Source organism: Ornithorhynchus anatinus, chromosome 15 (genome assembly GCF_004115215.2).
Source record: "Ornithorhynchus anatinus isolate Pmale09 chromosome 15, mOrnAna1.pri.v4, whole genome shotgun sequence".
Classification (NCBI taxonomy): domain Eukaryota; kingdom Metazoa; phylum Chordata; class Mammalia; order Monotremata; family Ornithorhynchidae; genus Ornithorhynchus; species Ornithorhynchus anatinus.
Genome location: NC_041742.1, coordinates 1,308,029 through 1,331,559, shown reverse-complemented (window position 1 = coordinate 1,331,559; position 23,531 = coordinate 1,308,029). Strand labels below are relative to the sequence as shown.

Genomic DNA, 23,531 nt, shown 5'->3' with positions numbered 1-23,531 from the left:
TGGGAAGGCCTCTTGGAGGAGGCTAGCCTTGAGCAGGGCTTTGAAGGGGGCAAGAGAGCTAGTTTGGCGGATGTGAGGAGGGAGGGCATCCCGGGCCCGAGGTCGGACGTGGGCCAGGGGTCGACGGCGGGACGGGCGAGAACGAGGCCCAGTGAGAGCGTTAGCGGCACCGGAGGAGCCGAGTGTGCGGGCCGGGTTGTAGAGGGGAGGGGAGGTAAAAAGGGGCAAGGTGATGGGGAGCTTCGAAATCAATAGTGAGGAATTTTTGTTTGATACGGAGGTTGATAGGCAACCACTGGCGATTTTTGAGGAGAGGGGTGAAATGCCCAGAAGTTTTCTGTAGAAAGATAATCCGGGCAGCAGAGTGAGGTGGGGACTGAAGTGGGGAGAAACAGGCCTGAACCTTGCTGCTTCTCCAAAGAGAAGCGATCTCTGCCCACAAGGGCTTACGACCTAGAGGGGTTTGCCCCCGACACCGATAGAATAGACGTTGCCCTCGAGAGGGGTCGTCATCTTTTCTTTCTGTTTTGTTTTCAATTTAGCTCAGCAGAATTCACCCAAAATCCATGAAGGCTGGTGGGCGTACAAGGAAGTGGTCCAGGGCAGCTTCGTTCCAGGTAAGCTCCCGCCGGCGTCCACCAGACCCGGGACCGTCCGGTCGTGTCTCGGCCGCTCGGGGCCGCCGCCGCGGTTGGGAGAACGGTCCCCGCGGCACCACCGGCTTTGCCGATGGGCGGAAACAGCACCTTCCGGGCGTCTTCAGCATTGGACCGTTAAATGCCAAGTATACGTCTCGCCCCAGGTCACGTGTCTGTGGCACCCCTAGCGCGGCAAAGCTCCTCTCCAGAGCGGGGCCACTGGCGGGATTGGGGTGGCCGAGTGCCCTCCCTGGAGGTGGGGTGCCATCCTATGGCGTCACCTAGAGCGTCCCACGGCGGAATAGCGTGAAGGGGAAATGTGAAAGGGAGAGAGAGAGAGAGAGACTGGCTGCCGGTGGGCCTTCAGGCGTTGAGAAATTAGAGCCGATTTCACTCATTAAGTCATTCAATCATCTTTATTGCGCACTTTCTGTGTGCAAAGCACTGTACTGAGTGCTTGATTTCCGGTCCCAGAGAGCCAGAGGAAGCCCCCCCGGGATGCTGGAGGAGCAGAAAGACCTCGCCCATTCACCTGCTTGGTTCTGCTACTGTAGACATTTAGAAGGAAAGGACTTGCTGAATATTTCAGTCGGCGCATCGCGGGGCTGTATAAGCCCCGGCACAGAAAGAGAGCCGGATTTCGTCTGCCTGCGTCCTCTGATTTTTTTGCCCCTGTTCTGGATTTTGCTACCTGTTTTTCCCATCAAGCCATGCAGATGGCCATTGGAAAGGATGACGTGTGTGGAAATACAAGAGACTCAGGGAGTTATCCCCACAAACACACCGGCCCCTCCAAAATCCTTCAACCTCCGTTGAACCTTGAAACCAGGAAGAGCGTTCTGAGGGCTTGACTCTCTGCCAGGAACAGGAATTTACTCCCAGATGCAGCTGTCCAGACATGTGATACCTTAGCTGTTTCTGAAAACATCATGAATTGGGAAGAGTTAGAGAATTTGCTAATTAGAGATTAGGAGAGTTGGGTTGATTGCCACCGAATTGACGGTTACGTTAATGTCTTAATTGCATAAGCAGATTAGCCTTATTAGCCGTGTGTTTTACGGATGAAGTTGGGTTTGCTTAAGAGATTTCACACGTGGAAAATGGAAATTTTTCAAAATCCTCCGAGTCGACATGATCCTGCAAATAGCTCCGGCTTCTCTGAGGGGTCATTGTCACGGGACCACTGGAGTAAGAGATGATGCGTTTTCACTAGACCGTCGGTGGCGATGGGGGCCAGAACCTCCAGCCGAGGGGGAATATGCCGGCAGCCAGCGGATCGAGCGCTTAGTACAGTGCTCTGCACCCAGTAAGCGCTCAGTAAATCGGGTTGAAGGAGTGTCTGGGATTCTGGGAGTAGACGGAGGCTTGGGAACCCCTTGACAGTGGGGTTCACGTAATACGTGGCTCTGGCCCGCCTTCAGTAGGAGAACTCCGCTCTGTGCAGCGTACTGTGCTCTGCACCTGCTGTATGCGGAGCGCCATACGGCGTTGTCTGCTGGGGGTTGAGCACAGTGCCGGGTGCGGAGGGCTATGCTGAGGACCTGCTCTGTGCCCTCCCAATCCTGGTTCATCCACTCCCTTCTACGTTGCCCTGCCTTGCTCCCTTTATTCACCCCCACCCCCAAGCGCAGAGCACTTATGCTCATATATGTAATCGATTCATTCATATTAATGTCTGTCTCCGCCTCTAGACTCTGAGCCCACTGTGGGCAGGCAAGGTGTCTGTTTATTGTTACAGCGTACTCTCCAGAGCACTCAGTACGGTGCTTTCCACAGACTAAGCCCTCAATAAATACGACTGAAGGATTAAATGAATGAATGAGGGCTGTTCTGGGTTCCCGTTGGGCGCCTACTGTTCAATATTGGGTATGTGAGAAAGTAAGGTAAAGTAGGCAAGCAATAATAAAAGAAATAATAATAAATAGAAAAGCAGCATGGCCTAGCTGGAAGAGCATGGACCTGCGAAACAGAAAACCTGTGTTCTGATCCCGGCTCTGCCAGTTGCTTGCTGTGGGATCTTGGGCGAGTCACTACACTTCCCCATGCCTCGGTTTCCTCAACTGTAAAATGGGGAGTAGGTACCCGTCACTCCCGCTACTTAAATTGTGACGTGTGGGACGGAGACTGTGTTTGACCTCGTTTCCTCGTTCACTTGTATCTACCCCAGCACTTAAAGCAGGGAGTGATACATAGTAAGCATTTAAAAAGTATCATAAAAAATAATGAGGGTGGCATCTGTTAAGTTCTTCTTAAGTGTCACGCGTTGTATTAAGCGGTAGGGTAGAAACAAGAAGATCCTATCCCCACTATTTTGGTATTTATTAAGCGCTTACTATGTGTCAGGTCCTGTAATAAGCAGGTCAGCCGCAGACCCCGTCCCACGTAGGGCTCACAGTCCAAGCAGGAGGGAGGGCAGGCAGTGAATTCCCATTTTACACTTGAGGAAATTGAGGCCCAAAGCAGTAAAGTGATTTACCCAAGGCCACGAAGCAGGCAACTGGCAGAGCTGGGATTCGAACCCAGGTCCTCTGACTCCTAGGCCCGTGTTCTTCCCTCTAGGCCGCGGTGCTCCACGGGAGATGTGTGCGATTCCTCCTTCTCCTGCTGAGGCAGAGGGTGGGCAACGCCAAGCCTTCTTGCTGATTAGTCAACTTTTATCCATCAGATTGTATTGGCTCATCAAATTAGCATATTTTACCATTTTTCTGTGACTTATTTCGATGAAACTCATTACTAAAGGGCTAAATCCTTTCCTTAAAATATTCATAGTCATTACTCATGAAAACACATAAATAAGTTAGCTTTCTCTTGCCGGGGCAACACTGAAAATAAGATGTGTATCTCAAGGGTCCGCCTCCTTCTTAGAGGAATAAATCAAACTATCTACTTAGGATGATAGATTTGTGGATCTACGATACTGAAATATCACTTATCATTCACAATGCAATTTACCCATCTCAACACATCATAAAAATTCACTGAATTATGCCGCTGCTTGTACGGTAATGTGATCCCCTGGTTTTCAGTCCCAGAATAAATTCCAGCGGTAAGCAGATGATTAACCTGTATTATCCTCTGGCAGAATTTTGCATGGGAAATGCCCCCTGCTTGGCCGTAACACGCGTCGTCGCCCCACACGTTGGCTAGAGCGCGGTTAGGAAACCGGGGGGGGGGTGTCCGTACAACAGTACGAGTGTGTCTGGGTCAAGTGGGCCGGCGACCTCGGAGCAGCCGGGGGCTGGATCCCTTCTGCCGGGGACGGCCACGGGCTGGGCACCGGGCGCCAGCCGCCGGGTGCCAGGGGCATCCGTGTTCTGGGATGGCCGTGGGCCGGGTACCGCGAGCCGGGTGTCCGGGGACCGGCAGGTGGGCCTAGTGGATAGAACACGGACCTGGGAGTCAGAGCGACGTGGCTTCTCGTCCCACCCGCCACGTCTCAGCTGGGTGATCTTGGACAGGTCGCTTCACTTCTCGGTGCCTCGGTCACCTCGACTGTAAAATGGGGATTAATGCAGCTAGCCCCGTGTGGGACGTGGGCAGTGTGCAGCCTGGGTAGCTTCTATCTGCCCCAGCGCTTAACAGGTGCCGTCATCGAGTGCTTAGTACGGTGTTCTGCGCAGGGTAGGCGGTTAATAGATGCGATTGAATGAATCTTCATCATGCCCTAGGGACGGCCCCGGGCTGGGTACCATGTGCTGGGTGCTGTGGACGGGGGGCAGCCTTATCCCGGAGACCGCCATATGCCAGGCACCGTGTGCTGAGCCCAGCCGGGTCAGTCCCTTAAGACCGTGCCTGATATCGTCCCGAATCCATCACTGTTCCTTAGCCTGGGACTCTGCCCCCGGAGCCCGGCGGGGCTGATCGCTGACCACGACGGAGATTGGAAGCTCCTTGAAGGCAGGGACCGAGTCTCTTACTGCTGCTGTTCTTTCCCGGGGACCTACTGTAGTGTTCTGCATCTGGGAGGCACCCAGTGAAGCTCCCGGCCCCCGGGAGGTGTCCCACACGACATCCTGCCCCCAGCCCAGCAGACCACCCCGAGTTGGACTGGGGCCCAGGGAACACTTGAAATTTCAGGGCCTGCGGGCGCCTGGGAATTCCTGGGAATTTGGGGGTCTCCCACCGGCACCCACAGGGGCTGTCCGGAGACCCTCTACAGACCCACTCAGAACAGGATTCCTGCCAGAGATTCCCCCATTCCGGACCCTCGACCCGGTCCCCTGAGGGCCGGCCGGTTGATGGCTTCTCACCGCCCGGTCCAAGGGGAGGAGAAGGGAAAGGAGGAGGGGGGCGAGGAATGGAAAGAATGCAGAAGGGGAATGGGAGAAAGACAGAGCCATTGAAGAGAGAGGAGGGAAACAGAGGAAGGCAGGAGAAAAGCAGAAGGGAGGGGGGAAAGTAGGGAAATGGGGAGAAGGGATGGGCAGAGCAGGGGAGGGAAGAGGACCGGTAGGGAGAAGGAAAGGAAGAATAGGGAGCTTTGAAGTTTCTGCCTCCAAGTTTAACTTTGGGAAACTTTTTCAGTGTGGGTTTTGATAGTTTGGATGTTAATCTTTCACAAACTTATAGGAATTAATTTAAACTTTCCATCATAAAAGATTTCTCTGGATAATTTTGCTGTTGCTGAATTAAACAACGTAGAAAACGTGAGATGCTTTGTTAAAGCAAATGAGAAAGAGTCCCACGCACCTGTTGGATAACCAAGATTCTAGGTGGTTTTTTCCCCAACCTGTGAATAGGCCTACTTTTTTTTTAATAATATTGGTGTAACTAAGTGCCGGACACTGTGCCAAGCACTGGGGTAGATAGAAGCTCATCAGGTTGGACACAGTCCAGTCTGTAAGCTTGTTGTGGGCAAGGAATGTGTCTGGTTATTGTTATACTCTCCCAAGCGCTCAGCACGGTTCTCTAAACACAGTAAGTGCTCAGTAAATAAGATTGAGCTGTTAAGATTGAATAAGACTGTTGTGGGGCTCACGGTCTCAATCCCCATTTTACAGATGAGGAAACTGAGGCACAGAGGAAATGAAGTGACTTATCCAAGGTCACACGGCAGGCACATGGTGGAGTCCACTGATAGAACTCAGGTCTTCTGACTCCCAGGCCAGTGTTTTTTCCAGAAGGCCACACTGCTTCTCAACGAGAGTTCACTCCTTTCCCTTCTTTTCTAGAGATTTATAAATCACACCCACATAAAATTATTTAGCTTAGAGGTGTATACGTCTGTCTGTATGTATTTAAAGGCCTGGTTCTTTACAGTAACCATAATAATAATACTTGTGTCATATGTTAAGCGTTGGCTATGTACTAAACAGGCCATGCTACTTCTTGGACAACCACACAGCACAATCCGCCATAAATTCAAATTTTCAACCAATAATCATCTGTTGATTTCTCTGCCATAAATCGCTTCTAACCACGGCATTTTGGGCTGATGAATATCAGCATAAGGGGAAAAATCTAAAGAAGCTTTATTTTTAACAGGATGCTTATTCTACTCGTTTATCCCCTTCTTCTGTAAACTCATTATGGGCAGGGAAATCGCCTGCTGATTCAGTTATATTGTACTCTCCCAGGTGCTTAGTACCGTGCTCCGCACATAGTAAGCACTCAGTAAATACTATTGATTGAGTATTCATATTTTGCCACTTCTGTTGGGACCAGCTTGCGTGTCACCTGCTTTTTTCCCGTTGTACGTAGAGGGACGGTGTCTGCCTGTCTTCCCCATTCGAGGGCGAGCTCCCTTTTACGGCACGCTCCTAAGCACAGTAGATGCTCAGCGCATGTTATTAAATGAGTGACTTTAATTGAGCTCATTTTTCTGTTCAAAGCCAGCCAGTCACTACATCCGATCCAGCTTTCTGTTTCCCAGTCAATCAGGCGATGGTATCCATTGAGCGCACACTGTGTGGAGCACTGACCTGTGGGCCGTGCACAGAGTTTTTCACTCGGCGCCTCCCAAGCGCACCGTGCACCACCCCGAAAGGGCATTCGGTAAAGTCTTCTCGTCCTAGGACTATTACTGTTACTTTTCTGCCCTGACCATTAAACCCACGTGGCAATCGTACATGGGAACCTTGTCTCGGTCTAATAGGACGGTTTAACCCTCCTCCTGAAATTGGCAGTCGGCGTCCTGAGCTCACCGGTTTGGGATTCGACCCCGACTCTTTGTCCCCCAATATTTCCAATTTTCAACTCGGGCAACCGACTTTGCCTCTCCGACTAAGCCTCAGTCTCCTCGACCTCAAAATAGGGATCCTAGATACTTGCTTTCCCGCCCTTTTTAAACTATAGAGAGGGCACTGTGTCTGATCTGATTGTAAGCGTTCAACAGAGACCATAATTGTTTCATTATTTTAAAATTCGCAAGCCCAAGGGTATCGATCCTTTAGAAAATTGTCTTGAAAGAGAAAATCACTTTTCCTCATTTTTTCCCCCTCAAAAACACAACCCGCAGGGATTTGGGCAGGAGAGAAAAAAAAAAATAGCTGACCACATAAGATTCCAAGTTTCACTTCTACAGAGAAAGTGAAGCTTTTGACTTAATGATTCTCTTTGGGAAAGGGCAGCATCCTGTTTCAACAAATGCCATTAAAAAAAAATATTCTGCACTCTTTCCTCCAACTACAATCCAAGCTCAGCATTTGTGGTGAGTGATTGAAACTTCCTCGAGGGCAGGGATCATGTCCACTCATTCTCTCATACTCTCCCGGCGTCTTTCTCCTCATTAGATTGTAGGTTCTCTGAGGCAGGGTCCTTGTGTTGTTCTGTCCCCAGGTGTTCGGTACAGCGTTCTGCACTCAGTATGTGCTCAATCAGTACCACTGATCGACTGATTGATCTACGGCGTGCCCATCACCACTTTCAGACTTTTTTAAAAAATATAATGTTTGTTAAGTGCCAGGCACTGTTCTAAGTGCTAGGGTAGATCCAGGGCAATAATAATTCTGGTATCTGTTGAGCGCTTGCTTTACTCCAGGCACTGTACCGAGCGCTGGGTGGTAACAAGCAAATCGGGTTAGACACAGTCCCTGTCGCACGTGGGGCTCACAGTCATTTTACCGATGAGGTAACCGAGGCGCAGAGCAGTGAAGCGACTCGCCCAAGGTCACGCAGCAGACAAGTGGCAGAACCGGGACTAGGTCCCAGGTCCTTCTGGCTCGTGCTCTATCTTCTAGGCCTCGCCGCTCCTCATTAAGCCCCGATTAAGCCCTGGGGGGGGTCATAGTAATAATAACTAGTCATAATAATATTAATAATAGAAGCAGCATGGCCTAGTGGAAAAAACAGGGACCTGGGTGTCAGAGGACCTGGGTTCTAGTCCCGGTTCCATCACTTACCTGTTGTGCCATTTCGCTTCACTTCTCTCTCTGTGCCTGGGTTCCCTCATCCACAGAATGGGAATTTAATACCTGTTCTCCACAGAATGGAGACTTAACACCCGTTCTCCCTCTTACTTCGATCTGTGAGAGCCAGGAGGGACCTTATTATCTTGTATCTGCCCCAGCACTTAGTAGATAGTAAGCGCTTAACAAATACCCCGATTATTCTTCTTCTCATTGTCATTAGTACTTGTTAATGCTATTAGCGTTTTGCCCGGAGTACCCGATCTATCACTGCTCCCGACGATGAAGGGAGTTTTCAGAGTGTATTCTCGCCTTTGCGGGCAGGAGAAAGCAACCGATCGATCTCTCCCGTGGCTTTTGTGCCACATCGTGACACCAAAAATGAATTATCATCGTCTTCATCATAACGGTGAGCCCTTACTGTGTCCAAAGCACCGTGCTAAGCCCTGGGATAGATGCGCTTATGAAACTCTACTAGAACTGAAAGCAGGTGACGACCAAGGCAACGCTGGCCCCGAGCGGAGGGGAAACCGTGGTGTCGACGCAAGCCGTGGGTGTAGAGTTGTAGGGAATAATTGGTAAAAAGAGCCGTTAAAATAGTCAGTGTATCTGAGCGGGACGGGGAGAGGCTTTGCCGCTTCTCTGCCACGGAGAATCGGGAGGGAAGAGGAAGAGAGCGTCGTGTCGGTGGGCGACGGGGCCGGGTGACAGATGCAGCGTTAGGTGTGAGGTTGGCGTTGGGAGCGGAGGGGAGCTCCCGGAGACGGAGGTTAAAGGAGAAGAAGGCACAGTGAGTCATCCCAGGCTGACTCGGTCGGTGACGGGATGCCGGTCGGAGGCACGATTGGAAGCCAGACAGGAGGGTGCGGTGGAAAGGCAGAGAAAATAGTCTCGCTTCACCCGCGGGAAGGAGTAAGACCAGACACCGGGTCCCCTCCAGGGTCAAGGGGGCCTTTCCTCGACGTTGTTCTTCCCTGATCTGCAAGTGATTTTTTCGTCTCTTTCCCCCACTGGACCGTAAGCTTCTTGTGAGCAGGGATTGTGTCTACCTGCTGTATTATATTCATTCATTCAATCATGTTTATTGAGCGTTGACTATGTGCAGAGCACTGTACTAAGCACTTGGAATCTACAACTGAGCAACAGTTACACTATTATTATCCTCTCCCAAACGCTTCTCAGTGCAGTGAAAAGCAGCTTGGCTTAGTGGAAGGAGCACGGGCTTGGGAGTCAGAGGTCTTGGATTCTAATCCCGGCCCCACCGCTTGTCAGCTTTGTGACTGTGGGCGAGTCACTTGACTTCCCTGGGCCTCAGTTCCCTCGTCCGGAAAATGGAAATTAAGATCGTGAGCCCCATGTGGGACGACCGGCTTATCCTGTATCTCCCCCAGCGCTTAGAACGGTGCTTGGCACATAGTAAGGGCTTAACAAATGCCATCATAATCATTATTATTACTTCGGCACACAATGCCCATTAAGTACCACCGAGCGATTGTTCAGACGAGGCACTGAGAGGACGGAGGTGGACGCTCGGGGGCCGAGGGATCTTGGAGAAGGAACGGGACTCAAAGGTGATCCAGTGGAACACGTCAGGATTTGGGAATCCTGTTTTCTGGATCTTCCATCCCGGGGGCTTGCGGGTAAATGGGCGCCAGTCACTCTGCATCCCTGCGTGTCAGAGTCTCATTTGTCAATTCCAGCTTCTCCTTTCTTCATTCTCTCGGTACTCTTTGGAACTTCTCACGGGGGAGGAGCTCTAAGCTGAACTGTGGAAAAGTCGAATTCATAACTCAATAAATGGAGCACGTTAAGTGCTAAGAGTGCACTTAAAGTTTCAGGGTCATTTCTGAAAAGTGAATCCATCGAGTTTGGGCGGCTCTCCCCGATCAGACTAATAAATAATAATAATAATATTTAAGGGTTCACTGGGTGCCAAGCACTGTACTGAGTGCTTGGGTAGGCTACCGTCGAAGAGTTCCTGTGTGATTGATAGACCCGGCAGCCAGGGACGTGACTAACGGGTGTTTGGGCGGTATTTGGGACTCCACAGATTTAGGGCTGTCACACTTCTTTACATCTTCCTTTCTTAATAATATTAATAATAATGGTATTTTTAAGCGCTTACTATGTGCCAGGCACTGTACTAAGTGCCGGGGGGGTTACAAGCAAATCGAGTTGGACACAGTCCCCTTCCGACTCATAGTCTCTATCCCCATTTTACAGATGTAGGTAACGGAGGCACAAAGGAGTGAAGTGACCTGTCCAAGGTCACACAGCAGACAGTGAAGCCAGGATTAGAACCCATAACCTCTGACTTGCATGTCTTTGCTCTATCCACTATGCCAAGCTGCTTCTAGCATTCTAGTATTCTTCTCTAGTATTGGTTGGACACCGTTCCTGTCCCACCTGGGACTCTCCATCTTAATAATAATAGTGTTGGTATCTGTTAAGCGCTTACTACGTGCAGAGCACTGTTGTAAGCGCTGGGGTAGATACAGGGTGATCAGGTCGTCCCACGTGGGGCTCACAGTTTTAATCCCCATTTTACAGATGAGGCACAGAGAAGTGAAGTGACCTGCCCACAGTCACACAGCTGACAAGTGGCAGAGCCGGGATTCGAATCCCATTTTACAGATAAGGGAACTGGCACCCAGAGAAATGAAGTGACTTTCATTCTTCCGTCCAGTCGTATTTATTGAGCGCTTACTGTGGGCAGAGACTTCACCATCACACAGCAGACAGATGGCAGAGCCCAGATTAGAACCCAGGTCCTTCTGACTCCTAGGGCCCTGCTCTGACCACTAGGCTGCTTCTCGCTGTAAGTGCTTGGGAGAGTAAGACCCGATGCCTGCCCTCAAGGAGTTTACCGCCTGGAGGAAGTCACCCTTTTCATGCTGGGAAGCACCGTATGTCGCTTAGGGAAGCTCAGGGTCCTCATTTTCAAAAGCTATTACGAAGAACTTTCCCTGCTATGTCCCTCTATTATTCAGTGAAATTATTATTAGTGGGTATCTCTTTTTAGAAGTCGTGACAGTGACACTTTTCCTAGTAAATGTCCTGAAAATTCTGTATTTGTATTTCTGGCGGCACGTTTCCCCGGGCATGCGAAATGATTTGCACTGAGGGGAGTACGGCATAAAAGTAATTAATACCTTTAATTAGAAGATGCCAACCCCTGTGTTCTTGCTGTTTCTATCAAGGAATTTGGGGCTTGATATTTAACAGGCTGAAATATTTTCCCTAGTTTTGCTCCCCTGGGTTATCCACCCCAGCAATGCTATCTTTGGGCCATATAAATTCCCAAAATTGGATTCTCATCTTTTTATGGTGCCTGGCCTCCAGCGGTGGGAGCGGGTTTGCTGGTTTGCCCCGCTATCAGTTTACCTGTTCCTCGAGCGACAGTTTCCGTTTCTCCTTCAGTAGACGGGTGATATTTGGCTTGGATTCTTGTGCAGGTTGGACTTGTCGTGGCACCCTTTCGGAGATGGAGTAAACGCTCATAAAATGGTGTCACAGCCCCAAGGGCTGACTTGTTCTGTTAGAAAGCGAAAGGGAACACCATCCCAAATCCTTGGAAACTAAACCTCTTGTGCGGTTGGATCGGTGGTCCGTCCAGCCTGATGTCCTGTCTCCAGCGGCAACAGCGGGATGCGTGGATGAACTGTGTGTTGGTTGTCCTCCCCGGCACCCTTCCCTCTGGTTAGGGAGGTACCATCGTGCACCCCTGACTTTTCCCCTCTTCATCCCTGCCTTTCCATTCACGAACCTGCTCTGGAGGGTTTTGGAAATGGAACCGTCGGTTGGCCTGTGTAGAGCACGGTTAGAGAAACGACGTGGCCTGGGTGTCGGAAAGACCCGGGTTCTGATGGTGACTCCGCCACTCGTCTGCTATTTGACCGTGGACACGGCACTTCACTTCTCTGAGCCTCAGTTTCCTCATCTGTAAAATGAGGATTAATACTGGGAGGGCTATGGATTGGATTCATCCTCACTAGCTTGTATCTACCCCCGGGCTTAGAACAGTGTCCGGCACATAGTAGGTACTTAACAAATACTCTTAAAAACAAAAACCTAACGTTTCCTCCAGGACAAGGTTCGGTGACTCCAGTCCTTCCCTCCGAGGGATTTCTCTAGCTCCCCGCCTCTGCACGCGGCGCTGGGGAAGGGCACAGCACAGCTGCCCACATGTCAAGAAACGTCGCCCTCCTCTTTCTCGCGACGCTCTGGGTCAGAGCGGAACCAGGGTGGGTTCCGAGGGAAGCTGAAGAGGGAGGTCAAAGAGCACGGTGACTGGTCAGAAGGCACGGCTGCCAACAGAACCGCGCGATAGGCCAAGGAGATGTTGGTGGCGGGGAAGGGGGCCGCCGTGGTGGGCATGAGGCCCGGATGATCCGGCAGCTGAGAATTAAATATTACTGAATCGGCAGGACATCGTACCCAATTCGATTAAGCGGCTTGATTTGGCGGCATTATCAAGATCCAGAGCTGATATCAGGGTGCTGGTGACTGCTGGGGGAACAACCCCTCCAGCCTCCCACCGTGCTGCCAGACCCGCATACTAATATTAGTAATAATAATAACGGCATTTGCTAAGCGCTTAGTATGTGTCAAGCACTGCTCTAAGAGTGATACGAGATAATCAGGTAGGACACGTTTTCTGTCCCGCATGGGCTCACGCCATTAATCCCCATTTTACAGGTGAAGTAACCGAGGCCCAGAGAAGTGAAGTGACTTGCCCACGGTCACACAGCGCACGTGGGGCAGAGCCGGGATGAGAATCAGGTCTTTCTGACTCCTAGGCCCTTGCTCAATCCATTAGGCCACGCTGCTTCTCCAGGGCTGTGCCAGGCCAATTGCGGGGACTCTCAGAGCCCACGGAGTAGGCATTCTCTCCACTGCCCTGCTCATTTTTCCTGGATTCATTCATTATGCTGCTCTCTACCCTAAAATCTTTAATCGGGGTATGATGGGGAAACCCCCTCTTCCCTCGGGACTGGGATTGAACAAGGAGGGAGCCAGATTAAATCTTGTTGGAAGTCATTTCGGTGGAAAATCCATCCTTTTTTTGGTCACACGTGTGAATCGGGATCGTTTAATTGGTGAGTGTCGGAGGCGGGGGTGGAAAGAGGAAGCAAGAAGTGGAAGGGGGGCGGGGAAGCAGGAAATAGAGACAAGACGGGGACATTCGCCGGCTTCTCTGACTGGTCTGAAGCCTGTTCTCCTCTGTCCCCAACTCCAGAATTCTGACTCTTTGGGCCGACCAAAGAGTTGACCATCAATCAGTAGTATTGATTGAGCGCCTTCGGGGTCCAGGGCATTGTGCTGGGCACCTACTGGGGGCGGGGTGCTGTACTGGGCACCTGTTGTGTGCAGAATACTGTACTGGGAACCTGCTATACAGAGAGCGCTGTTGAGAGTGCCCACTGTAAGCAGACCACTGTACTGAGCGCCCGCTGGGTGTGTCGGGCACTGTGCCGTGCCCTTACTGTTTTTAGAGTGCTGTACTGAGCGCCTGCTGGAGCTTTCCTATCTACTGGGCTATATATAGGCAGACGCAAGTGATTTACAATCAATGGGAGCAGTAGGAAAAATACAGATAATTAGTCCAAGTAAGAACAGCGAAATATATCATGAATAAGTGGAACTTGTACACCAGTCTCTAGGTAAGTGATCAGGGAGGGGCTGTACATTCGTACGCGCTAAATCGGTCGATTAGAAATCTTCAGTTTTCTCCTCCGTCACCCAATTCGCAATTTTATGATCGTCTGTCTGTTAATTGCTTTCCAAGTCTCTACCTGTGTTAGGCTTTCAGCAGGCGAAAAACAGATACAAATGTGGAAAGTTTTGGTGTAGAGAAATCTGTTCTGAAGGATCGAGTTTGGCTCTCTAGTTGAAGCGTCATTCATTCATTCAGTAGTACTTACTGAGCGCTTACTAGGTGCAGATCACTGTACTAAGCGCTTGGAATGTACGGTTCGGCAACAGATAGAGACGATCCCTGCCCATTGACGGGCTTAGAGTCTAATCGGGGGAGACAGAGAGAGAGCGTCGTTCTTGCTTTCTTGTAGTGGAGACAGGGGGCATGTAGACAGATGTCTTACTAGCCCTCCTGGACTGGAAAGATTGGCCTGACATCATTCATTCGTATTTATTGAGCGCTTACTGTACTAAGCCCCCCAAAGCCCTAGCCCCCTTCGACCTTTGGGGCCTGAAGGCAGCAGACCACTTTGCTGAGCTGCGCCTCGCTAATGTATTTCCCTCGCTCGCCCCTAATCCGGATCGTCATGCCCTCTGGGATTCATCCCGTGAAGTAGCTCCAACATCAGAGAGAAGAAACCAGCAGTCACTGAAGGAAGCGTGAACGTTTTCGAGACAGTAAGTGGCGAGGTTTCTGAGAAAGTGGCAGGCCGTACTCTGACGGTGGCTCGATCGTCTTTTCCGGTAACGATTTTGGTCTTCCCTGGAGAGTGAATCAGTGTGTCCTGTTTGGGTAGGGTGGGGCAGGGGGAGGAGGAGGAGATGACAACATTCCCAAGGAAATGCTGGATTGATCGATCATGTTTATGGAGCACCTACTGTGGGCAGAGCAGTTTTCTAAGCACTTGGGAGAGTACAGTATCAAAGAACTGAAGATTTCAGCACCTCCTCTAGGCAAAAGACTCCACCCTTATTGAGCACCTACTTTATACAGAGTAGTCTTTTAAGCATTCGGGTGAGATGAGTAGAGTTAGTAGATATGATCTCTACCTCCCTGTGGAAGCTTACAGTCTACTGTGTACAGAACACTGAACGAAGCAGGTTTTTGTTTTGTTTTGGGTGTTTGTTTTGTCAGGCACCGTACTAAGCCCTAGGGTTCGTACGAGCCAATCGGGTTGGACACGGTCTTTGTCCGTAGAGCACGCGGTCTTCATTCCCATTTCACTGATGAGGTAACCGAGGCACGGACAGGTTAAGTGACTTGCCCCAGGTCACCCAGCAGACAAGTGGCAGAGCCGGGATTAGAACCTCTGACTCCCAGGCCCGCGTTCCTTCCACTAGGCCACGTGGTTTATTGGTTGGGGGGGTACAGTAGAGTTAGGAGACCTGATCCCTGCCCTCAAGGAGCGTACGGTCCCGTAGAAGCCTCACTCCTTGGTATTTTCAGAGAGAAATGGGAATCGAGGGCCACAGCCAATAGAGTGAGGAGTTGCCTGATCTCCCTCGATCATATTCATTGAGCACTTACTGTGTCCAGAGCACTGTACAAAGCACTTGGGAGAGTACAATATTAAAAGATAACGGGCGCATTCCAGACTGTGAGGTGGTACAGAGGGTGTGCCCAACCTCCTTATCCGATATCTACCCAACACACCGAGATGAGTGCTTAGCACACACTAGTAAGGGCTGAACAAACACCCTAGGGCTTCTCTGTCCTCATTGTGAGCTCAGCCTGAGCAGCTCCCGCAAAGGAGATCAGGACCTGTGCTCAGCTCGGTCTTGCCCGCCAAGGTGGATGAGCCCGGTAGAGTGATGAGGGGAACCTATTTGCAAGAGAGAGGATCGGCCAGGTGTGAACGGTAAAGGGAACTGAAGCTCATGTCTGGATATTTCAGATAAAATAGTGGAACAAGAAACTACCCTGGTGGCCGGATTGTACCAAATCGACAGGTCCGTGGGAAAAGCGGAAGGGTAGTCGGTCAGAAAAACTTGCTGAGCAGTTACTCCGTGCGGGTTACTGCACGAAGAGCTTTGGGGGGGAGCACAGTATCACAGTATAAGAGACACATTCCCTGCCCACAGTGAGCCTACAGTCCAGAGGGGGAGACAGACATTAATGTAAATAAATAAAATTGCAGATAGGTACCTAAGTGCTGTGGGGCTGAGGCGGTGGGTGGGGGGGATGAATAAAGGGAGCAAGCCAGGGCAACGTAGAAGGGAGTGGAAAACAAGGAAGTTAGTTAGAGAAGCAGCGTGGCTCAGTGGAAAGAGCACGGGCTTTGGAGTCAGAGGTCATGAGTTCGAATCCCAGCTCTGCCACTTGTCAGGTGTGTGACTGTGGGCGGGTCACTTCACTTCTCTGGGCCTCAGTTCCCTCATCTGTACAATGGGGGTTAAGACTGTGAGCCCCATGTGGGACAACCTGATTCCCCTGTGTCTACCCCAGCGCTTAGAACAGTGCTCTGCACGTGGAAAGCGCTTAACAAATACCAACATTATTTAAGTCTTCTTGGAGGAGATGTGCCTTCAGTAAGACTTTGAAATGTCCATCCTGATGATCCTGTAATCGTCCCAGCAGTTAGAACGGCACTTGAAACTAAGTGCCTAGCAGGTGGGATGATTACTATTATGACATTACTAGGCCCCCACCGGATGTCCACACCCTGCGCTTCCTCCCCTATACATCCCCCATCCAAGATCCTTTGCCACTCTGTGGGAAAAGTGATCCCCACCTGGGAATTGTGGCTCTTTGCGTTGTCACCGAACAAGCAGCGAGGCCTGGGCTTCTCTACCTCTGCCCACTCCTTGTCTCCGGAGAATCGTGGGCCCGACCTGCCCCAGAGACAGCTTCCCAACTCCAGGCTTCCTCTGGAATCCTCAGGGCTGCAGCCCCGTGCTCTGTCTTCAGAGATTATCTATCAGGCATCGGAGAATTCGTCCTCGGGTATCGACGTTCTCGTTCAGTCCGAACAACGACTGGCTCGCGACTGAAAGTCCTGACGGTTCCCGTGCCTCTTCGGAACACGTTCAGCCGACTGTCCTGTTCTTGGCACCTTCTTTCTCCTGCTGGAACTCAACAGGCCACAGCTCAGGGGCTCTGGATTCCTCCCGGGCAGCGTAGCGACGCTTCTCCCCCCAGGGGACATCACTGGGTGTCAAGAGTTAGGCAACGTTTTGCTCTTCCGAGTTTTCCCTTTCATTTTTCCCTCCCACCAGAGCCATTCGTGTTGGGAAATGGGAAAAAATTGGGCTGTTGATGGAATGGTCATCCCCACTTGAAATAACCAACGGCCTCAATGACTGAAACCAATCAGTCAGTAGCCTTCATTGAGCTGCTGGATGCAGAGCCCCGTACACTAAGTGCTTTTGAGCCGACGATGACCTGATCTCTGCCCTGTAGGAGCTTACAGTCTGGTGGGAGGACCTTCTGATATAAGAAGTCCAACCGTCTTGCCTCTCGGTTGGTCCTAAACTTGCTGAATTCAACCTCTCCGGCCCCTCAGAAGCGACGCGCGGGAGCGGCCTCTCCCCATCTGGGGAACGGCACTGAGGGTCATTTCATTAATTCAGCCGTATTTATTGAGCGCTTACTGTGTGCAGAGCACTGTACTGAGTGCTTAGGAGGGTACAGTATAATATCAGACACATTCCCCGCCCACGACGAGCTCACAGGCTAGAGTCACAGTCTAGGAACTGGCCAATTAAAGTGTCGTAGAAGCCCCCAGAGGTCGATCTGTCTTCATCTTGCCTGCAGTCCAGAGCTTGTTGGCTGATAATAATAATAATAATTATGCTATTAAGCACCTACGACGTGCCAGGCACTGTACTCTGCGCTAGGGTGGGTACAAGCAAATGGGGTTGGACATAATCCCCGTCCCATGTCGGGCTCAGAGTGTCAATCCCCATTTTACAGATGAGGTAACCAAGGCGTAGAGAGGTTAAGTGAGTTGCCCAGCGTTACAAAGCAGACAAGTGGTGGAGGCAGAATTAGAACCCGTGGACTTCTGACTCGCAGGCCTGTGCTCCACCACTACGCCAGGGTGAAGCGGTGTCCTGTGCAGGGAGACGGGGCAGGGGGAGGGCTGAAGAGGGTGTCCTTAGGGAGGCAGAATCACCCCGACTCTGCCGCTTGTCAGCGGCGCGACTCTGAGCAAGTCACTTCACTTCTCTGGGCCTCAGTTCCCTCATCTGTAAAATGGGGATGAAAACTTTGAGTCCCACGTGGGAGAACCTGATTACCTTGCATCTACCCCAGCGCTTAGAACAGTGCTCGGCACTCTGTAAGCGCTTCACAAATACCATCATTATTATTTTAAATGCCGCCATCTCAGAGCGTAGTCAGTAAAGTCTTTCCATCTCCTCCCTAACGGATTCCTCCCCCTGGCATTAAGAATCGAGAATATCAACACCCTCATGTTTGGAGAGGCGGGATAGCCGTATCTGCCGAGAGATTAATGTCACGACACTTAGCGTGTCTTTACCATCCAGGAGGCAAATTTGCACAGAGTCCGTCATTTCCTGATGAGTAAGAACACGTCTCACATTTCCCCGCAGTTGTTCTTTCTTGCCTCTCCTTCCCCCTCGTCGTCCTCTTTGGGGGGGGCAACTGAGAGAGGAAGAGCACAAACGGGGTCAGTGGCCCAGTGGGGAGATGGCTTAGCATTTGGCTTCTTGCAAGGCCCTGGTCCCGAGCAGTCTCGTCGGTGCTGGGCTCATTCTAAACCTCATCCGGGAGCACTGGCTCAATGAATCTCCTCCCCTTTTGAAGATCGGCTGGCTCTCTGGTCCGTGTTTTGGCGGGGTGGGGGGATTCTCTTGCTGACCCCCCCTCCCCCACTGACCTGCTGTGTGGCCTCGGGCAAGTTGCTTAACCTTTCTGGGCCTCCATTGCCTCATCCCTAAAATCAGTCGATGGTATTTATCGACCGTTTACTATTTGCTATTGCTCTCGTCTGTCTGGCTCCCCCGATTCGACTGTAAGCCCGTCAAAGGGCGGGGGCCGTCTCTATCTGTTACCCATTTGTCCATTCCAAGCGCTTAGTACAGTGCTCTGCACATAGTAAGCGCTCAATAAACGCTAATGAATGAATGAATGAATTTGCAGAGCACTGTTCGAAGCCCCTGGGAGAGGACCCTTAAACAGAATCAGCAGATACGTCACCTGCCCGTAACAAGCCAGAGGAGAATAAGCTAATACCCTCCACTTCTCAGAGCACGGGCCTGGGAGTCCGAAGGTCACGGGTTCTAATCCTGGTTCCGCCACTTCCAATTAGAAGGGCCCAGCCTTCCGGGGGCACGGACGGGGACAGGGAAGTGAGAGGAGATTCTGGAAACCTTTCCCAGTCGGCAGTTCCAGCCCAGAAACTGGCCGACAATAGGGAGGCACAGGAGGCGAAGACGGTGTACGTTTACGATGAAGAATTCTTTCCCCGACGGAGGGGAGGCCATCTGCTTCCCCACAGGTGTTTGGCAGTGGGGCGCTCAGTAGGGCCCTTCCCGACACCATATGCCTACCCCCTCCGCCACATGACGGCAGGCTTCTCCTGATGGAGAAGGACCCGCTTCTTCCGTGTTCCCTTCCCCCCCCCCAGACTCCACCGAACTGACAGCTGGCTTCATTTTCATCAGCTTCTGACTCCCTCTTGAGAATAAGGAAGAGTCACCTGGGGTCGTGGGATGGGTGGGTGTGGATTTCAGCCTTTCAGACCCGTGGAGATACGCGGAGCAGGTCACAGAAGAGAAAGCTCAGGTTGGTGCCCTGAATTCAGACAGTGTCTTTAAGTTGTAGATGAAGGGATGTAAGTGGCCTTGTGGTAACTGAAGCTGATGCCATCTTTGAAGGGTCCAATTCTGGGCCTACACGTCCATCACATGTGGACAAGAATGTAGTCATGCCTAGAAAACATTGTGTCGGAATCTTGGTCCTAATAGTGGTCTTTATTCAATCCATCAGTCGCGTTCCTTGAGCACCTACTATTTACAGAACTCTGTACTAAGCGCTAACAGAGTTGGTAGACACGTTCCCAGCCCACAACAAGCCTTCAGTCCCGCGGGAGAGAAGGACATTAAGTTAAATAAATCAATTACAGTCCAGCTGACTTGGTGTGTCTGTACAAGAGCTGAGAGCAGGAAAAAATATAGGCGGTGGCTGTTATACTAGTATTTTCCCAACTGCTCAGTACAGTAAGGGCTCAATCAATAGCATTGATTGATCGATTGTGGGGTTGATAAGACCATGTCGAGGTGAGTTTTCCAAGAAGGGGTCGGTCACTCCCGCGTTCCAGAAAAACCGGCTGTGCCGAAGAGTTTTGAGAAATCCTGCTGGAAAGAGGAGGAAACCTGAAATTTCTTTCACGTGAAGAGCTGTTGAAAGGGTCTCATTGGTCAAGTGAGGGAAGAGTGGGAGCTGGTGGAGTCTCCCAGCATCCCCTATGCTACCGATGGGTAAACTGAGGCACAAGGGACAAGCCGGTGGCTGGGGATTGTCATGGTCTGTGGACCGCGATGCCTTCTTTTTCTTCCCCTTCCCCTGTATTTGCCATTGCTATTGATATTAGGGCACTGGTATTGATGATGTTGATATTAGTTTGTTTTGGGGGTTTTTATCGTTATCTGTTAAGCGCTTATTATGTGTGAAGCACCGTACTAAATGCGGGGGTAGGTCCAAGCTAATCAGGCTGGCCGCAGTCTCTGTCCCCCATGAAGCTCACAGTCTTAATCCCCATTTTTGGATGAGGTAATTGAGACCCAGAGATGTAATTTGCCCAAAGTCATTCAGCGGGCAATTAGTTGCTGTTGCTGCTATTATTCCAACTGTTGTTACTAATAAAAGTTTTTGCTGAAAATACAACTAACCCTTGTATTCGTTTAGCGCCCTTAGTTTACCAAACGCTTTCACTTGATTTCGCCCTCACGACATCCTTTTGTGGACGTCATCGTTAGCCCCATTTCACTGGTGAGAAAACTGGGGCCTCGAGGGGTTAAGTGACTCCGAGCCTTCGCCCTTAACCACCGTGTCTTCCCTCACTCCTTCTTGGCAAGCTGCCCCCTTCTCTTTATTAATAATAATAATAATAATAATGGTATTTGTTAAACACTTAATGAGTGCCAAAAACTATCCTTGTAGATACAAGTTAATCAGGTTGGACAAAGTCCTTGTCCCACACGGGGCTCACACTCTTAATCCCCATTTTACAGATGAGGCAACTGACCAACAGTGAAGTGACTTGCCCTAGGTCACGCAGCGGACAAGTGAGCTCGTTGTGGCAGAGAATGTGTGCGTTTGTTCTTATACTGTACTCTCCCAAGCACCTGGTGCAGTGCTTTGCACACAGTAAGCGCTCAGTAAATATGATTGAATGAATGAATGAATGAAAGCGGCAGAGCAGGGTTTAGAACCCAGATCTTTCCGACTCCCAGACCCAGGTTCCATCCAGTAGGCCGTGCAGTCTCCTCCCTGCACCCCATCTTCCCAGATTTGCCCCTCGGGTTCCAGCGGGCACTTGACCCCTGGGTCTCCTTCCCCCCCTCCCACCCACCCCCGGCCCCGTTTCTCCCCGTCCACTCGGCTAACGCTGCGCTTTCTTTGCTAGTTCCGTCCTTCTGGGGATTGGTGAACTCCGCCTGGAACCTCTGCTCGGTGGGGAAACGCCAGTCTCCCGTCAACATCGAGACCAGCCATATGATATTCGACCCGTTCCTCACCCCGCTGCGAATCAACACCGGCGGCAGGAAGGTAGGACGCCGCCGGCTCGGGGGAAGCAAAACGGACCAGGGACCGTCGGCCCGAGTCCTGTTTATAGCCCCTTCCCATTGGGAAGGCTGGTTGATCCCGGGCCGCGGGGCCGGGGTGGGGGACGGAGATGGGGAGAGAGGAATGGGGTGACTGAGGACGGTGCACCCGATCGAATGCTCCGAAATGCCGGTTGTTTCTTTGTAGATTGTAAGTTTCTTACCAGCGGGAGCCACCACTTACTCCATTTTCTACGCACGCCCCCATTGTGGCTCTGGGGACCTTCCTTGTGAATCCGAGAGGGGATAATGTGGTATAAATTGTGCTTTCTAAATCCTCCCTGCCACTCTCCCTGCACCTTGCCGAGTTTGGCTGAACTCGGGCTCGGGACCCCCGGACCTGTCTACTGGTTGGAGGAAGAGAGCGTTTGGTTTGCAGAGCCGGGAGTGGAGAGGGCAGATGGGCGGGAGCTGTGAGCTGAGAAGACAGCGTTCTCAGAAACAGATTTCCCGCTTTCCCTGTCCCGTGTTTTTGTTCCGACAACAGCAAAGGTCAAGGAAATGTATCCTCGGGGTTAAGCTGGTAAAAAGAAGTCAACGGAATGGACAGGGATGAAGAATCAGTCTTCATCTGGTGGAGAGGGCCACCTCGTTCTCCGGTGGTGGCCCAGAACCTCTGTCGGCCGAGTCGCCCGTGCCCCCTGCCCCAACCTCTCCCAGCTGCCCCAACCTCTCCCACCTGCCCCCGCCTCTCGCGCGGGCTGAGGGAACAGCTTGTTTGTCTTCGGTTTGCTTCTCCCGATCATCACGAGCAGGAAAACGGTGACCGTTGGCCATTGGTCTTTGGGGCTCAGGACCGCGGGGTGAAGAGGATTTTGCAGGCGTTGTCCTGGAAGGGAATGGGTGAATTCCCGATTATTCTGGAGTCATATTCCCGTTCTGATGGTGGGAGCTCTTCGTCCTCCTCCCTCCCTCCTTCACCCTGCACCATGTCCCCTCCCGTTGGTGCCCACTTTGCCCTTCAGGGGTGGCCAGGGGAGCCATGGTCAATGGAGCTTATGACCGCCGTCTTGGGAAAGGACCTCATGGCCGTTAACCCAGGCGTTCGGAATGGCAGCTTCGGTAGAAGGTTCCGTATCGCGAGAGCCGTAGACCTCCACGTTTAAAATGGCACCACTGGCGTAGGAGGGACTTTGGTCTCAACTTGGCCCGTGGCCACGGGTAAACACCAGCTGGAGCTTTTCCTTCTGAGGCAGAGAGCCGTCACCTCTCATAACGTGTCACTGAATTAAGGGGATTGGTACAAAATGCGGCTCTGCCCTTGGCTGCTCCGTCTGGGTCCCGGGTCCCGGGTCCCGTGGACTGTCCGTGCGACCGTCTTTTAGCAAACACTTTGTCCCTGTGAATTCCGCCAATCCCCGATGACATCCGGCGGGGCTGCTCCGCCCTCTGTAAGCCTGGGTTTCAGTCCGGGGATCGTCGGCTTGGAGATCGGGCCACTGCTGAGCTGGGGGTCACTTTCTGCTACCGGGAACCAGATATTAAAGGATTTCTTGGGAGATAAAATGGGCGACCTTACAGGGACCTTTCGGCCTACAGTATTCAGGTGGACCCGTGTCCGATTTGGATGCTGCACTTGTCCGTTTTGGAGAAGATCTGTAACGAAATCGTACTGACTGCCATTCCCAAATAGTAGCCATCTTCCAGAGGACGGGGAAACTGTTTTAATAGTAATGATGGCATCTATGAACCATCCATCGGTTCTCTTGAAAATTGCCTCGCCCAATACTTCAACCTCTCCTTCTACGGGTTTCTGTCCCTCTCCCCACCCCCTCTCTCTAAAGATGCGTCGATCGGTTCTTACGTGAATTTGGCAAAGAGTGATTTTGTTTTCCGTTTAAATACGTACTGTGGCCATTGGCGTACTCAGCGGTAGAAGCAGCGGGATTTGTCCGTGTCAGCGTCTGCCTTGGTTTGCGTCGGTGAGTGATCTCTCGCTGCTGTTGGTCTTTGCTGAAGGTGGGGAGGAGCCGGAGGCGACGGGACGGGAAATGAAGCGCCGGTGGAGTCTCTGGAATGATGACCCGCCTGGAGGAGTTGATTCTAGTTCTAGTGGCTG

General features: G+C 51.4%; 1 protein-coding gene across 2 annotated transcripts in view; it reads left to right on the top strand.

The window, feature by feature from the left end:
• CA10 (carbonic anhydrase 10) overlaps positions 1 to 23,531 on the top strand; it is a 97,077-nt gene that overhangs the window by 33,329 nt on the left and 40,217 nt on the right. For both annotated transcript variants that reach the window (XM_029080107.2, XM_029080104.2), the window contains exons 2-3: positions 543 to 617; positions 21,274 to 21,416. In XM_029080107.2, the coding sequence (XP_028935940.1) occupies positions 543 to 617; positions 21,274 to 21,416 (218 nt within the window). The remainder of the gene's footprint in view (positions 1 to 542; positions 618 to 21,273; positions 21,417 to 23,531) is intronic.